Source organism: Giraffa tippelskirchi, chromosome 4 (assembly GCF_054371585.1).
Source record: "Giraffa tippelskirchi isolate mGirTip1 chromosome 4, T2T-mGirTip1v1.2.pri, whole genome shotgun sequence".
Taxonomy (NCBI): Eukaryota; Metazoa; Chordata; class Mammalia; order Artiodactyla; family Giraffidae; genus Giraffa; species Giraffa tippelskirchi.
In genome coordinates, this window is record NC_137278.1 from 76,044,634 (window position 1) to 76,062,350 (window position 17,717).

General features: G+C 36.5%; 1 protein-coding gene across 3 annotated transcripts in view; it reads right to left on the reverse strand.

Moving 5' to 3' along the window:
- Positions 1–17,717, reverse strand: part of DYNC2LI1 (dynein cytoplasmic 2 light intermediate chain 1) — a 47,477-nt gene that overhangs the window by 14,734 nt on the left and 15,026 nt on the right. For 2 of the 3 annotated variants that reach the window (XM_081591963.1, XM_081591962.1), the window contains exons 4-10: positions 17,501–17,570; positions 15,391–15,479; positions 9,557–9,743; positions 8,591–8,659; positions 7,917–7,994; positions 4,228–4,304; positions 3,592–3,662 (exon numbers count right to left, since the gene is read on the reverse strand). In XM_081591963.1, the coding sequence (XP_081448089.1) occupies positions 3,592–3,662; positions 4,228–4,304; positions 7,917–7,994; positions 8,591–8,659; positions 9,557–9,743; positions 15,391–15,479; positions 17,501–17,570 (641 nt within the window). The remainder of the gene's footprint in view (positions 1–3,591; positions 3,663–4,227; positions 4,305–7,916; positions 7,995–8,590; positions 8,660–9,556; positions 9,744–15,390; positions 15,480–17,500; positions 17,571–17,717) is intronic. The other variant, XM_081591964.1, reaches the window with a different exon arrangement.

A 17,717-nucleotide genomic window follows, 5' to 3' on the forward strand; every position in this document is an offset into this window, starting at 1 on the left:
ATTCTCTTTCCATGCACTTAAGTAGATGCTCAAGAAAAATAGAAAATATGACATGCTCATGTGTTTGTGAATGTTTAAGGAAACAGATGTTCTTATGTGCTGTTGAATAGAATGCAAATTGTGAAAGCTATACTGGAGGGTAATATGGCACTAGTAAATACTATGACAATACTAAAAAATCACATCCTATTAACCAGAAATTCTAGTTTTGAATGTTTATCTTAGAAACACCTGCATACATCCATTAAGGATTTCACAGAGCTGCATTATTTGTATTCGTGAAAAATTGGCCACAGCTGAAATGTCCATCAATAGAGGTAGAGTGAACTAAATTACTATGCATAGCCATGCTCTGTAACACTATCCAGCAGTCAAAGTTCCAAACAGACCTATATGTAGCATTAATATGGAGAAAGCACTAAGGTGTACTGAGTAAAAAAGGAAAACTTCAAAATGACACAGAATAATACAACTGTATTAAAACAAATAGTTTTTGTCTATACCACATTCACATGTATAGAAAATGGAATATTAAACTTGATTGTATATGTACTATTTCAAGATTTATAAGGAGAATGTCTTTATGCATTGCCTGTATAATTTAAAAATTAATGTGAAAAATTTGAAAATACGCTGCCACTTCTTGGCCATTTTCAATGCATAGCCTGAGATTTCTCATTCCTTCTATTCTAGCATCTACACTGTTCACTGTTTCACTCTATCTTTCAGGGCCTCCTTACCACTTTGGTGGGTAAGATAGTGATCGAATCCACCACTCTTATCAAGATTTCCCAAATTTCTTCCTTGTCCTCACTTGTGTGTGTGTGTATTAAGTTGTACACAATTTTATCACCTTTGAAGGTTCATGTATCCACTACCACAGTCAAGACACTGAACAGTTTCATTCCCAGAAGGATCCCTCGTGTTGCCCTTTTAGAACCAAACTCACCTCCTCCTTGGTCCCTCTCCCTCCCTCCCCACCTACAGTTCTGTCCCTAACCTCTGACAACCATTAATCTTTCCTACATTTCTAAAATCTCTTCATTCCAGAATTTTATATAAATAGAATTATATGTAACATTTTCTGATTAGCTTTTAAAATTCAGTATAATTCTCTGGAGAGTAACCCCAGTTTCTGTATATATCAATAGTTTGTTCCTTTTTATTGCTGAGTAGTAAATATTCCATGGTATGGATATACCACAGTTTATCCATTTACCTGTTGAACGATGTCTGGGTTGTTTCCACTTTTGGGCTATTACAAATAAAGATATCATGAACATTTATGTACAGATTTTTATGTGAACATACATTTTCATTTCTCTCAAATGTCAAATAGTGCAGTTTCTAGGTCATATGGTAGCTGCACGATTAGTTTTATAAGAAACCATCAAACTGTTTTCAAGAGTGGTTGACCAGCTGCTATGGAGGTTCCTTAAAAAACTAAAAATAGAGCTATCATATGACCATGCAATCCCACTCCTGGGCATTTATCTGGAGAAAAACATGATCTGAAAGAATACATGTACCCCAGTGTTCACTGCAGCACTGTTTACAATAGCCAAGACATGGAAGTAACCTAATGTCCATCAAAAGAGGAATGGATAAATATGTGGTATATATATATATATATATATATATATATATATATACACAATGGAATATTACTCAGCCATTGAAAAGAATGAAATAATGCCATTTGCAGCAACATGGATGGACCTAGAGAGTATCGTCATACTGAGTAAAGTAAGTCAGAGAAGGAGAAATAGTGTATGATATTCCTTATATGTGGAATCTAAAAATAAATAATGCAAATGAACTTACAAAACAGAAAGACTCACAGACTTAGAGAATGAACTTATGATTGTTGGGGGAAAGGGAGAGTTAGGGAGTTTGGGAAGGTCATGTACACACTGCTATATTTAAAATGGATAACCAACAAGGACCTATTGTTTAGTACATGGAACTCTGCTCAATGTCATGTGGCAGCCTGGATGGGAGTAGGGTTTGGGGGAGAATGGATACATGTATATGTATGGCTAAGTCCCTTTGCTGTTCACCTGAAACTATCACAACATTGTTAATCAACTATGCTCTAATACAAAATGTATGTTAATGTATGTTAAGTCACTTCAGTCATGTCCAACTTGTTGTGACCCCATGGACTGTAGCCCATCAGGCTCCTCTGTCCATGAGATTTTCCAGGAAAGAATACTGGAGTGGGTTGTCATGCCCTCCTCCAGAATACAAAATAAAAAATTCAAAAGAAAAAAAAGAGTGGCTATTTTACATTCCCACCAGCAATGTATGAGTGATCCAATTTCTCCACATCCCCTCATCAGCATTTGGTGTTACCACTATATTTTAACTATTCTGCTAAGTGTGTGGTAATATCTCAGTGTAGTTTCAATTTGCATTTCCTTCATGTAATGAAATTAAATATCATTTCATGTGCTTATTTGCCATTATTGTATATCCTTAGTGAAATATCTGGCCATATCTTTTACGTATTTTTCTAATTGGATTTTTTTTTTTTACTGTTATGTATTCAAGATACTAGTCCTTTGTAAAGCATGTAGTTCAAAATTTCTCCCAGGTTGTAGCATATCTTTTTATTCTTTTCACATGGACTTTTAAGAGCAAAAGTTTTTAACTTTGATGAGGTCCAAGCTCCATGATTTTTTAAATTCAGTATTTTTCGACCCTTTTCTGACCTCCAACTACTTACAGGAGCAAAAGATTTCCATCAGCATTTCTATCATTACACACAGTGATTCTCACTGCTAATGAAATTAAGTTGGCAATTATAATAATTATAATTATAAAAATCAGTCTTTATAATCATTAACACCTCTGTTCTTTTCATTCCAATTCAATCTATAATCTCATGACAAAGATCTCTACGTTTGAAGTCAACTTCAGCATGTAAGAGTAACGGGGGGTGGGAAAAAAGAAAACCACAGTTCATTAGTGTTAAAACCAAACTAGGCCAACCCCAGAGTACAGAGTTGCTAGGCCCCAAAATCTCTACAATGAAATTACTTCTGTGAGAAGACAGGGAGCTTGACCATACAAACTCCTGAAATTTCTTCTGCTTCCTGAGTCTAGGGATAAGTATAGGAAACATCCCATTAGATGAAGTATTTACATAACAAAAAATTAAGGCATACCTAGTTAATGCAACTGTGTTCTTTTTGAGTTTTTCCAACACCTGAATCTCTTATATTTTTCATCATTGCTTATAATATATAGCTTTGAATTTCCTGACTACTCTGTCCTTTTGATTTTCTTCTAAACCCAAGGAGCTAAAATTTAAAAGTACCTGGAAATCAGTGAGAGAAAAAAGCACATGCAATTTTTTTTAGTGATATAGAGATCAGAAATCAGTCACTCATGTGCCAACATCCCTTTCATCACAAATATGTCAATGTGATGCATTCTGCATCAATACAATGTACACAAATAAATACATAAGACATAACAACAATACTAATGAAACCAGAAATGGTGGTTAGGGTTAGGAGATGAACAGGCAGTAGGATAAAATCAATAAGCAGTTAAAACAAATAGAACAATCTTAAGTTCACCAACCTATCTGACTCAAAGAATCCAATCCTGCCGTGATAAACAGAGGTTTATTCTGGTCCACACATATCGATTTGCTACACGGATAAGAAGAAAAAAGCATCTAATTTAGTTTAGCAATCAAATATCCTGCCATTCCCTACTGTAAATACAAGAGCCAAGTTTTATATCTAGCCCCTGTGAGAGCATTTCTCAAAATGAATGAATGATTATTAACATAACTGATTCAAAAAATAAAGTATAGTGCTAATAAAGGTATTATAGGAGAAAAAAAAGACCCAAACTACCTCAAATCAAAACCAAGAAAGACAGCAAGGCTAAGAAAAATACTTACTAAAATGATCAATTCATTTCCAATCAATATAAAAAAGTGATAATAGTGAGAGAGCTACTAAAAGGAAACAAGTATAATAGTATGATTATTTTATTCAAGTTTCCAACTATTATATAACATTTTAGTTGTAAAATATGCTAAATATTTAAACAATATAAGAAGCAAGAGATAATATGAGATTATCTAAGAACAGTCATCTGAGGCATTTTTCCCAGTTAAGAAACAAGAGACTTGTGAGAACAGTAATCAGATGAGAGAATACCAAAAAAAAAAGGTAAAAAAGATATTAAAATATATTTTAATGGTACCTTTTGTCGATGCCAAATGCCAATTGGTTAATAACTCCGCGTATTTTCAGTAATAGAGCTTCTGATTTACTGGTAAACTAAAAAGAAAAAAATCAGGACAATAAATTACATGCTCTGCTTTCAAATCACAGAAAGAGGTAAAATAAACATGGCTTTCAACAAGTACAGACTGCAGAGAGAATTACTATTTATTTGCCCAACAGAATCTTATGTTTGAGTAAGCAAAACAAAACCTGAATAAAGGAAAAGAAAGAAATCTCAATAAATTTGTTTTAACTCACTCTTCAAAATTTCATGAGTGCATCATATATTTATTGTATGGACTTGTGTTTATGCACTAATCATTTCAGCTACTCCCACAAATGGACCGTAATCATTACCAAAATGCAATCTGGTTGGTTGAAAAATAGGAGGTATGTATCATAAATAACTTTTCCATCCAAAGGCATACTGCTGTCTTCAAAGCAGTTAATGTGGGAGCTGCAGACTAGTCTAACAATACTGATACTCACTAAAACAACTTTAAAACTTCTCTTCGGATTTGCCTTTAGAGTTTGCAAAGTAAGCTACTGACTATTCTCAGCGGTGGTCTATAACCAAGTGATCATAAGCAGAATATTTTAGAAGAATGAAACTGTGTGGGTACTATTAATCATTAAGCTGAGAAATCAGATGAAAACCAGGACATATGGCTACCCTACAAAACCTTTTAAGACTAATTTTGAATTTTTGGAAATACCAAGGTCACCCAGCCAAATCAGAATGACTAAGATGTATGAAAGTAGGAAAAACAATCTTGAACCAAAATGAAATGTAATTATAAGGTAAAGAGATCAGTGTTCAGGATAAGATTCGTTCAAGACCTGGGTTTGATCCCTAGGTTGGGAAGATTCCCTGGAGAAGGGAAAGGCTACTCATTCTAGTGTTCTGGCCTGGAGAATTGCACAGTCCATGGGGGGGTCACAAAAAGTCGGACACAGCTGAGTGACTTTCACTTTCACTTTTCAGATTAAGAACAGGTTCCCAGGGAAAGGGCTTCCCTGGTGGCTCAGAAGGTAAAGAATCTGCCTGCAATGTAGGAGACCTGGGTTCAATTCCTGGATTGGGAAGATCCTCTGGAGAAGGGAATGGCAACCCACTCCAGTATTCTTGTCTGGAAAATTCCATGGACAGAGGAACCTGGCGGGCTACAGTCCATGGGATCGCAGAGTCAGACACAACTGAGTGACTAACACTTAACTTACCAGGGTGAAATTATTCAAGGGAGAACACTCATGTGAATATATAAGATTTGATAAATTTTAAAAATTGAAACAATTTTATGCTTCTATTGAGACAATATTCTAATATGAAAACTTCAGTTGAATTTTAAAAACACAACTTTTTATCATCATTGTATTCTCTATTATGTTTCCTATATGGTGAGGAAAAAAACCTCATCACAAGTGTATTTCATAGGACTGCAGGGTTGGGAGGACATGAGAAGTTTTTCTAACTCAACCCAATCCCAACCCCTATCTGCTGCGTCAATTGCCTTGAAAACATCCTCCACAAATGTATGTAGAGTTCTACTTATGAACTCAATGCCTGGGAATTCATGATCTCCAAAAGCAACTCATTCCATTTTCAGATAATGGCAGTACTAGAAATTTCTTAATTTGAACTAAACCCCACTGATTCCTTGTTCTTGACTCTAAGAAAGCATACATTTAACCCCTTTCCCATGGATCAGTCCTTCATTTCAAGACTGTTATCACATTCCAAATGCCAGAATATCATTTTATGCTGTTCCTCATATATCATAATTTTAAGTCCCCTACCATCCTGGGGGCTCTCCACTGAATCTGGTCCTACTTACCAATGTTTTTCTCTTTTTTGTTTTTATTAACTTGATTAGATTGCTCATATTACTCAATTAGTATTCTTGACTGAATTATAAAGGATAAACTATGTTTTAAAAAAAAAAAACAAAAACTGCTCTATATCACTGAACCTTGGAAAGCAGTAAGTACCAAAGTCTGGATTCTAAGGTCAGAGTGGAAGTGAAAATGAAAGGTGGGGCTTTGTTAGCTCTGGCCGCTCTCTTCTTGATTTGGGAAGCTAGAAAAGCTCTCTGGTTTCCATGGTGGTCCAGAATGCTCTTCTAAAACCAACCTCTGATTTACTGAGAGCTGAGATGAAAGATTCTCAGATCCTTTCCCTAGTTCCTGGACTTCTAGGGTCTTGTGAGCCATGACTAATTGCAGGTCTGCTGTGGCCTGGTTTGATCTGACTTCACCTATTATTAAATTCTTACTGCTAAGAGCAGACTGGGCACTGATGGATCATCAAATGTGATCTGTTTCTAAACAAAGAGAGGGATTTTCCTCAGCTAACTAAACAGAAGTAAATGTGGAGCTTTATCTAGAAGCGAAAGTAAGCAACTACAAGATCCATGGTCTTTGCTTCTGTACCCTGAATGAGTAAGCTACTTTGAATGAGTAAGTTACTTTTCAAAACAGTAAAGAATATTTCCGTAGTTGCCAAGGCAGAGTAGAGAGGGTGAGGGAAAGTTGGATTGCAAGTTTGGGAATAGCAGATGCAAACTATTATATACAGAATGGATAAACAAGGTCCTATTGTATAGCACAGGGAACTATATTCACTATCCTGTAATTAAACCATAATGGAAAAAAAATGAAATATAATTTTTTAAAAAAGAATATTTCCAAAATACTTTGTCAACCTAATATGCAAGTAGGTAGATACAGTTCAAACATAAAAGGTGATGATTTTTAAGGAAGTACATAATAAAATGTATTTGGAGTATTCTGGAAAGTATAAGAATTTTAAATACAGATCATACTTATTACTTTCAGTCTCAATATACTAGCCATGAAAGCTGGGGACTAGGCCATGTTGTCTACAGGTTCCTCTGAGCACTTGATTTAGAGGGCAAAAGAGAGCATTCAAACGGGAGGCATTTTTTTAAAAATAAAAATGCTTTTATATTTTATTGCATTAGAGGATATCTAGCAACATTTGGTCCTGCTGTGGAAGATAATGCTAATGGTTACAAGAACCAGCCTTTATTGAGATTTGTGTTAGGCCCTGTGCTAAGGGTTTCAGGGTTTCAGGTGTATTCCTGCTACTAACCCTCACAACAACCCTATGAAGGTAGGACTATTTTTGTCCTTTTTACCCTGGAGGAGACTAAGGCTTCAGTGAGGTTAAGTGACTTATCTGAGACCCCGTATCTAGTAAATGGTTGCCCTGAGATTTGAATCCAGGCAGCATGACTCCCAAGTTCATTATTTTTAACCTCTACGACAAATAGCATTTTTAAAGCTTTTTTGAAAAAAAAATTGTTAGTCTTTTTTCTTTTAAGTGAATACAGATTCTAATTCTTAAAGGAAAACTAAAAAATGAATAGATAAATAACCAATTTATCTCTAAGACGGATGGGGATTTATGGCTATTAAAAATGTAGAACTTTCACTTCAAGGAAATGGTAGGCTATCTAGCAGTGTGTGTTCCAGAAATACATTATAAACACTCTGTAACAAGAGGCTTTGAGGGCAATGGGAATGGAAAGGAGAGAATGACATGCATTACTAAAAGCATCCACATTCATTATTGTGCACCAAGCTGGTAATCTTTCCAAATTTGTTACTGTCTGTTCAAACCCAAAGGATAGGAAACATACAAACCATTAATGATGCTCCGTAATAATGTGCAACAAATCGAAGTGTCTTGCATATTACCTTCCTCTTCTCAGAGTCAAAATCCTGAAGACATTATGTTATTAAAAAGAAAAAAGTTGAGAGAACTAGTATTGTAGCAGAAAAGTACAAATTATTAAATACAGAAATAGATTCTTTCTTCATTTTTTGAAAGGTACCTTGAGTAGGATTCCATTACCTTGGCATTTGGTTCTGTAGAAGCTGAACAATAGCTGCAGCCTTCTAGAGCTACACTGTCAGATCTTTCCTTGTTTAAACACTTAGCTCAATAGAATTTAGATACAAGCACACATTTTATCAAGTGGAATACCCCAAGGATTCTCTGACAAGCAAAGATAAGAAGAAACCAGTTTTCTACTTTCTTCAATTTAAAAGTTGGGACATAAGTCCTGTCCCTTGGTGACTGGACCGGATTCAGTTTCTAAATCTGCCTTATCCCCATCATTCCACTGTTTCACTGTTCTTCACCTATTTTCTCTTTCCCAACTATATTCTCTTTTCCAAAATCTTTAAGATGTGTGACTCCTTGACTTCTCCCCTGCCCCGAGTCATTTTTCTCATTTCATTATTACTTTTGTTTCTCTCCTATAAAGGCTAGGCAAGCATGTACAACAAGCTCAACTAGAAGTGGAAGAGCTCACCTGAAAAATATCGTATTTACTTCCGATTATGACCAGAGGAATTGGAAATGGGTCAATTAATTCACGATCCTGTTAACAAACATATTTCATTGATTCACTGTAATTGTTTACTACTATGTATTCAGCAATTTCTACGACTTAGGTCATTTTAAATCTGCCCATAGTGTTAACATTGCTGGCTTGAGAGAGGTTGCTCCAATATTTAATTTTTGAAGCTACATTTCTCAAGCATAAAACTAGAAATGACAATTCCCTAAGCTACCATATTTATTCTTCATGTTCTGTTCTTTTCTTATATGTTGCTTCCTGTTTTTATCTGTATTAACTGTTTGTTATAATAACATTTATACTGCATATACGGGAACCATAACTATCAGTTTTGTTTGATATTCCTTATGTAAAACACACTCATATGAACTCTGGGCAATATAAGATAACTTTCTTAGTTTTCTAGATGATGACATTCCTGATTGTACATAAAAGACTTGTGTTACCATACTGCAACTTGATAGTTTAATTATCAGATGATAAAAAGATACTGATTATGTGACAGACAATAAATGAATGTATAGAATGACAGTAAAAGCTGTTAAAACTTTATTCCTTGCTTAAAACTGTATCCTTATCTGGTCTTTGCCAGGTGACATTTGTACAACCTGGTTTTGTATCTTCATTTCACAGAGATTATAAAATCAGTATCAAACTACTGCTTTAAAACTCTGTTCCTTTTGATTGGTGTAATATGCCGTAACAATCACGGTAGATGTCTAATGAGAAGACAAATGAAATCTTTTTCCTTGTTTGGCTCTGAGGTTTTATTAATTGCTGTAATTTTCCAGTGAACAGGTTCATCCACATCAAATGAATTTCAACTCATGCATAAAAATCTAAAGAAATTGTTTGTGATGTTATCTTTAACTATGTGTGGGGCTAAGAATTCCAAGAATAATCCCAGCAGCAACTCACTGGATGGTCCTTCTGCATATTGCTCCACATCTTCTGTCTCATTTCAGAAGCTGCTTTAGAATTCTTCTTCCCCAGTTTCATTATCACTTTATCTACATTAAGTTTTGTGGCTTGCAACAGATTTTCCATGGTGGGCCAAAGGTCATTAGGTTTTGAAAGATCCAAAACAAGTACAATAGAAAACGTCCTAAAGAAATAAAAACATCTTTCAAAAAAAAAAGACTCAAAATAATTACCATTTGAAACCCTACTATACTGAAATGTATTTTCTAAGAATAACACTATAAGAAAAAAACCAGCAATTTTCTAAGAAAAATATGCCGAAATTATAGCCTTATTTATTCCAGTGCTTTTCCCTAGCGAAAAGTGTTTAAGTGTTAAACACTTAAGTGTTTTAAAGTATTACAACCTATTTAAGTGTTACAACCAAACTTTTTGTTTGAACTGATAGTCCAGTTCATATAATGTGCAATTGGATCCAACAGTGCCATGTTTAGACTCAGTTTTGCTGTGTGTTCCAAAGAAGGGAAGCAAAAATAATAATCACAGCAGCAGCAACAATACAACAATGTGGTGAAGGAGAAGAAAACACTTACTGATGGACCTTGCCTGGAGTCTACCTAGCTTATTTCCTCCTAACCCAACAAGACTTCCTAGAAAATGTTACAATGGCCATTTTATGGATTAGAAATCTGAGGCACAGACTCATATAACTAGTGAACTAGTGAGCTGGTATTTAGACCCAGAACTACATGGTTTTCCGCTGTACCTACCACTCTGAAAGGCCTTGCTACCTCACTACAGGCCACCACACACTCCACCACCATGACCATATACACACATGCTCACGTTCATGTATATCAAACATAAATCTAAACTCAGTAACAACCAACAACCCAATTTAAAAATGGGCAAAGAACTCAAATACACGTTTCTGTATTTGAAGACATACATATGGCCAATAAACACAGGAAAAGATGTCCGGTATTATCATTAGAGAGATGCAAATCAAAACCACAAAACCACTTCTTGCCCATTAGGTTAGCGACAATAAAAAATAAAAATAAAAAATCCAGAAAATAAGTGTTGGAAAGAATAGAGAGAAATTGGAACCCTGGGGCAATGCCAATGGGAATGTAAAGCAGCAGAGTAGACAGTGTGGTAAGCAGTACAGTGGCTCCTCAAAAAATCATAGGAGGATCCAGCAATTCCACCTCTGGGTGTTTTGACATCAGGGACTCAAACCAGTATTTGTATACCAATGTCCACAGCGGCATTATTCACAATTGCAAAAGAGTGGAAATGACCCAAATGTTCATCAGTGGGTTAACGAGTAAACAAAATGTGGTATATGAATACAATGAAATATTATTCGGCCTTAAAAAGGAAGGAAATTCTGACACATGCTACAACATGGATGAATCTTGAAGACATTATGCTGAGTGAAATAAACTAGACCCAAAAGGATGATTTCATTTACATGAGGTAGCTGCTAGAGTAGTCAAATCATAGAGACAGAAACTAGAATGGTAGTTGTCAAGGGTTGGAAGAGGGGGAAGTAGGAAGTTATTGTTTAACTGGTACAGGTTCAATTTAGGAAGATGAAATGCTCTGGAGAGGGATGGTGGTGATGGTGGCAAAACAATGTGAATAATACTGAATGTCACTAAACTGTACACTTAAAAATGGCTAAAATGGTGAATTTTATGTTATTTTACAATAAAAAACAAACATAAATCTAGGAGTATTATAGAGAATGGTCGTAATAAGTCTGTACAGCCATAATCATGGGCCAATATATCTTTGATCAACAGAAAAAAAACTGGTTTTTTCCTTGCTAGCAGAAATAGCAAGGAATTATAATATATGCTAGTTATAATATAGTCAAGTTATCTGGGCTTTCCTGGTGACTCAGTGCTAAAGAATCCACTTGTCAAGGCAGGAGATGCAGGTTCAATCCCTGGGCCGGGAAGATCCCCTGGAGAAGGAAATGGCAACCCACTCCAGTATTCCTGCCTGGGAAATCCCATAGAAAGAGGTGCCTGGTGGGCTGCAGTCCATGGGGTTGCAGAGAGTTGGACAAATTAATGACTAAACAACAACAGTTATTTTGTTTAGTTTGAGCAAATCAGCTATTTTGTGTAAAGCAAAACAACAGCTAAATTCTATACTATAGGTCTAAATCCAGAAAGTAGTCTTTTTAGACACTACCTAGATTTTCTATAAAGTTATTATGCCATTAAATTGTCTAGCCAACCATATCTTTCATTTGAATTAGCTCAGAAACAGCTTTTCTTAATTATAATGTGTGTGTATATATATATAAAGGAAACTAATTTTATATTCAGAGTTTTAGCATGATTAATGTTAAAAAAAAAAAAAGAAGACCATGGTTTAGCCTTTTTTTTTTTTTACTGTGGTAAAATATATATAAAGTGCATCATTTTTTCCAAATGAAGATAACTTTGTTTTAATCAAAGGGAAAATGGATTATTCAACTTTTTTCTAAGGTTAAAATTTATGTTTCCACTGCACTGCAAACACTTGTGTTACTTTTGCCTTCATAGCAAATGACAGCTAAAAAAATTTTTTATAAAACACTATCTCTGAAAACAGAGAAGTGGACTACAGGAAATGCCTTCTTACAAATTATCTAAGGTCTGTGGCAATGTTCAATGCATCTATAATTATTCTATGAACAGTCATTTTAAAGAAAAACAGTATCTAACAGCATTTGGTAGGGTTGCTGGGCTCTGTCCAACTCAAGGAAATTACATGTCAAATTAATTCCAGTCACAAAACACTCTGAGATTTGCAACTAATGAGGAGTGAAATGTTTTCCATGAATTTGTCAACCACTCAGAAAGCTGCTTTGGACCCAGGCCTGTGGCGCCCCTGCCCTCTGTTCATCATCACCCTGACCCCTCTCCTCTCCTGAGGCAGGCTCCAGCTGCTCTGGGATTCCATGGAAAGACCAGGAACTCACAAAACGAGGCAGTGAAGAAACTGTGGAAAGATTTGGCTTTCTGCAGAAACCAGAATTTCTACAAGCCCATGAGGTCTAGAGAAGGGAAGTGAGGTAATACAGAAAGGTGATGTGACAAGAGGGCCAGAACTGGAGCCAGCTCACAGTCTGGGAAGAGCTGCTCCCAGCCTTTTTACTCCTGTCTGCCTCAGGCCATGCTGGCCGGCAGCTCTTGTTCCTTCAGCTGCTCCCGCCCCTGTCATCTCCTCTCAGCCACACCACCATGAGTTGCCCTAATTCCCAGGCAGCTTCAATTATTTGTCTCTGTTAAAAGAGGACAAGTGAGAACTACACAGCTGTAAAATCCCATGATTCTAAAAAATAATGTCGGGGGAAATGGTGGTTTTAAGTGAAAAAGCAAGATCTAAATGTGTATACACAATATCTCATACCTGTACAAAGTATATTTACATCACTGAAAACACTGAAAGAAATACCTCAGTATGTTGAGAATAGTCCTTTTTCATATGATTGCAGATGCTTTACTTTCCATGTACGTTTCACTATTTTTCCAAGTTTTCCTTATGAGCATAAAACATTTTTGTGATAAGTAAAAGACACTAAATTTTACTTCTTTAAACGAAAAAAAAAAATTACTGGACAGAGAAAGCCAACATTACTAGCTAGTTATGGAAAAACAATTATCCTGTTAACAAGAAAAAATTCTAAAGATCTTAATGGTTGAAATTTGACAAATAATTGTCAAGCCCTTTGTATCTGGTCCAGCAGCAATGGTCTGTGTTAAACTCTGACAACAGTAAGATATTTCGGATTTTTTAATTCTGTTTTCTTTGGCTAAGACGGGTTCCCAGGAACATTGTGAGAAATGTCACAATTTTCCACATCTGATTTGGCCAACATGTGGGAATCAGCCTCAGGAAAATACCACCAAAGAGCTTGAGGTTTTCCCCCAGGTTCTTTTTCTTTAAGGTCAGCAAACAGACACTTTCTTCCTTTTCTAACTCATAAACTTTCATTGCATGAGGCTTCTTCACTGGTGTGTGTGCGTGCTAAGTCGCTTCACTTGTGTCCAACTCTTTGTGACTCTATGGGCTGTAGCTCTCCAGGCTCCTATGTCCATGGGGATTCTCCAGGCAAGAATATGGGAGTGGGTTGCCATGCCCCTCTCCAGGGGATTTTCTCGACCCAGGGATCTAATCCGTGTCTCTTCTGTCTCCTACACTGGCAGGTGGGTTCTTTACCACCAGCACCACCTGGGAAGCCCCTCAGTGATATTAACATTAGTATTAAATTAGTATTAAATTCAAGTGTGTGTTAGTCACTCAGTCATGTCTGACTCTTTGCAACCCTATGGACTGCAGCCTGCCAAGTTCCTCTGTCCATGGAATTCTCCTGGAAAGAAAGAATACTGGAGTGGGTAGCCATTCCCTTCTCCAGGGGATCTTCCTGACCCAGGGACCAAACCCAGGTCCCCTGTATTGCAGGCCCCTGAGCCACCAAGGAAGCCATTAAATTTAAAGGAGACTTAATACCCAGTTGCAGGAAAAACTCAGGGGCTGAATTAGCTCATGCTTGGATGGGTATTAAAAAGAACTGAGTTTTCAAATTTATTTTTTGAAATAATTTTCTTTTGCCAAGTGAATATATTGCCCAAGGTTATCTGACATATTTTGTTTGTTTGTAGGCTTGCAAAATATGTTACTAGTTGGATGCCAACTATCTCACTTCAGCACAGGCCAGAACCTTCAGTTCAGTTCAGTTCAGTCGCTCAGTCGTATCCAACTCTTTGCGACCCCACGGACTGCAGCACGCCAGGCATCCCTGTCCATCACCAACTCCTGGAGTTGACTCAAACTCATGTCCATTGAGTCGGTGATGACATCCAACCATCTCATCCTCTGTCGTCCCCTTCTTCTCCCACCTTCAATCTTTCCCAGCATCAGGGTCTTTTCTAATGAGTCAGTTCTTTGTATCAGGTGGCCAAAGTATTGGAGTTTCAGCTTCACCATCAGTCCTTCCAATGAATATTCAGGACTGAATTCCTTTACGATGAACTGGTTTGATCTCCTCGCTGTCCAAGGGACTCTCAAGAGTCTTCTTCAATACCACAGTTCAAAAGCACCAATTCTTTGGCACTCAGCTTTCTTTATAGTCCAACTCTCACATCCATACATGACTACTGGAAAAACCATAGCTTTGACGAGACAGACCTTTGTTGGCAAAGTAATGCCTCTGCTTTTTAATATGCTGTCTAGGTTGGTCATAACTTTTCTTCTAAGGAGCAAGCGTCTTTTAATTTCATGGCTGCAGTCACCATCTGCAGTGATTTTGGAGCCCAGAAAAACAGTCTGTCACTGTTTCCACTGTTTCCCTATCTATTTGCCATGAAGTGATGGGACCAGATGCCATGATCTTAGTTTTCTGAATGTTGAGTTTTAAGCTAACTTTTTCACTCTCCTCTTTCACTTACATCTCAAGAGGCTCTTTACTTCTTCACTTGTGGTGTCATCTGCATATCTGAGGTTATTGATATTTCTCCCGGCAATCTTGATTCCAGCTTGTGCTTCATCCAGTCCAGCGTTTCTCATGATGTACTCTGCATATAAGTTAAATAAGCAGGGTGACAATATACAGCCTTGACGTACTCCTTTCCTAATTTGGAACCAGAACCTTGGTTCTTTTAAAATCTCTGAGAGCACTACAGTTCAGACACATAGAAAGGAAGTGAAGGTAAACCTTCAGGAACATAAAACTGTCCCTGCGAATTCTGATTCACAAAAAACTCATGTTCATCCTGTGCCCTCCACTGGATACTTACTAACCGCTATTCCTCACTGGCCCCACTTACCGTAATGTATCACTTGTGATTGGTATGCTAATTAAATCCAGTAAAGACGTTCCTCCACCTAGCTCCCAAAAGTGAGCAATATCTTTTGGCTGAAAAAAACAGTTTTTTTTCATATTAATATTCTTTGATGTTTTTACATTTTAAATAGTTCTTATAGTTCATTAGTACTAGCCAGTAATAATTATGGATACAAGATATTACAGTCCTTAAGACCCTTTGTGGCAGTCAAAATTTTCTCCTTTATCAATCCCATCCCTCAAAATGCACTAAAACATCTATTCCAACGAACAAAGATGAAACGTTAAGAATATACATGGGTCCTAAATGTCCTGTTTCTACCCTAATTTAATAGAAGACATTAAGCAGCATCCCAACTCTGTAAATATCACAGGTAGCAAACACTCACATTAGAAATAAAATTAACAAATTGAACATATTTGCAATTATCTTTTTGAAAACAGTTATAATTTTAGGTAGAAATAAAACAACTGAACCGGAAAACATCCTAATTGAGGGAGAAGACAGAAGCTCACACAATAAATCAGACATAAAGACAAGACAAGAGAAAACGGGGAGACAGATAGCAGTCCGGCCTGCAGATCAGGATCGACTGGGCAGAAGTATAAGCAGCTGGTCTGGGCCTGACATCCCTGGGGACAGTGACAGGCTGAATACAAGCGGTAGGTGGGGGGACAAGGACTCTCTACAACTGCTTCCCTTTTCAGAGAACTCAAACTATAGGGGGACTAAAAGGGCTAGGCAGCCAAGTAGCTTGGAAAAAAGACCACCTATTCCATGGCAACTGTCCTAGACTGCTGGCTAGCTGATGGCATTTCTCCTTCCGGCCAGATACTGAGAGTCTTCAAGATATTACAATTGTGTGAGGAGCTGATAAAGCTCTTCCATTTAGAACTCTTAGGAGACCTTCAATCTGAGAAAAATGTGAATCTTCTAGAATGAATACAGAAAAGCCCAACTTGAGAGCGTGAAGTTTAGCAGAAACAAACAGTTGAAAAAGAAATCACATGAGTTTTTATGTGCCCAATACCATGAACTTAGAAGAGGCAGATGGTCATTACAGCAGTTTTAGATAAATATATTTTGCTTTTTGACATGTTATCATCTCAACCATTGAAACTGTTTTGCCATTGGTATTTGAATCTCTAATGTTTGTGGGGAGAAATAAGTTTTCAATGGAAAAATCTTGATTCACAACTGGATGAAGAAAAGCTTTTAGAGCTTTTCTCAAAAGTTAAGCTTATGAAAGTTGACTCAGAGTCTCCCACATCTCAATATATTGTTTTCCTTTTCAATTTCATAGTTTTAATAACCAAGTTGCACTGGTGAATTCAGGAAGCAGCAACAGCCAATTTTAACTCTCTATACACCGTCTAATGAACAAACACTTAGACTGGATCAATCTATAAAAATTTGCCTGTGTTATGGGAGTTATGGGAGATATGGGACCTTCTTTATTCTAGATTGTTCTCCATACACGTAACTTTATTTAAGACATGACCTCTCCCTTATGGGAACACCAAAAGAGAATTCTACTTAGAATTTTTATTCTCCTAACATACACTATAAGTTCTCCCTCTATCCTGAACAATTTCTAACTCTCCTCTACAGACAAACTAACACAAGTGAAAATAGGATTATGGCCAGTTAGGGCCTGTGGTCTCAAATAGGATTACCAACTTTAAGATGTATTTGTAAAAATGCTAATAATTTGGATTTTAAGCCGTATATTTTCATAAATATCCAACAGGTCAAATGTATATTTTTAGCAGGTTTTTTGGGGAGACAAGATAACTCACAATGTTATTCTCATTTGAAAGAAGAAAATATGACCAAAGCCTGTACACTAAAGTTACACAGTAATCCTATTCAAGCATCTTAAGACATAACAAATGAGAAGGCCAAAATATTTTCACAGTTTGGGTGGCTTCCTCTGCGCTGAGTTGCATTTGACTTTAAAAGTATTACATAGCTAGGAAGTGTACTCCTGGATATGTTTATTGATTGTGGAAAAGATGGAAAATGTAAAACAATGTCAGCATCCTTACTTCTCCATACACGTGTAGAGCAACATCACCAAAAAGACACTCACTATGTTATGTCCTTTTGATCTTCTTCCATACGTATATTCCAAAGCTAAGGTTGGTTTTGGTGGCTCATCCCTGTACAGTGAAGACAAGTATTATTACCATCATTTTCTTAAGCTATCATCTTACCTTATTTTTGCTTCTTAAGAACTTTATTAGCAGAGAAGTTATGCTGTGTATAACACATTGAGATAAAAATGATTAAGAATTTATACAAAAATT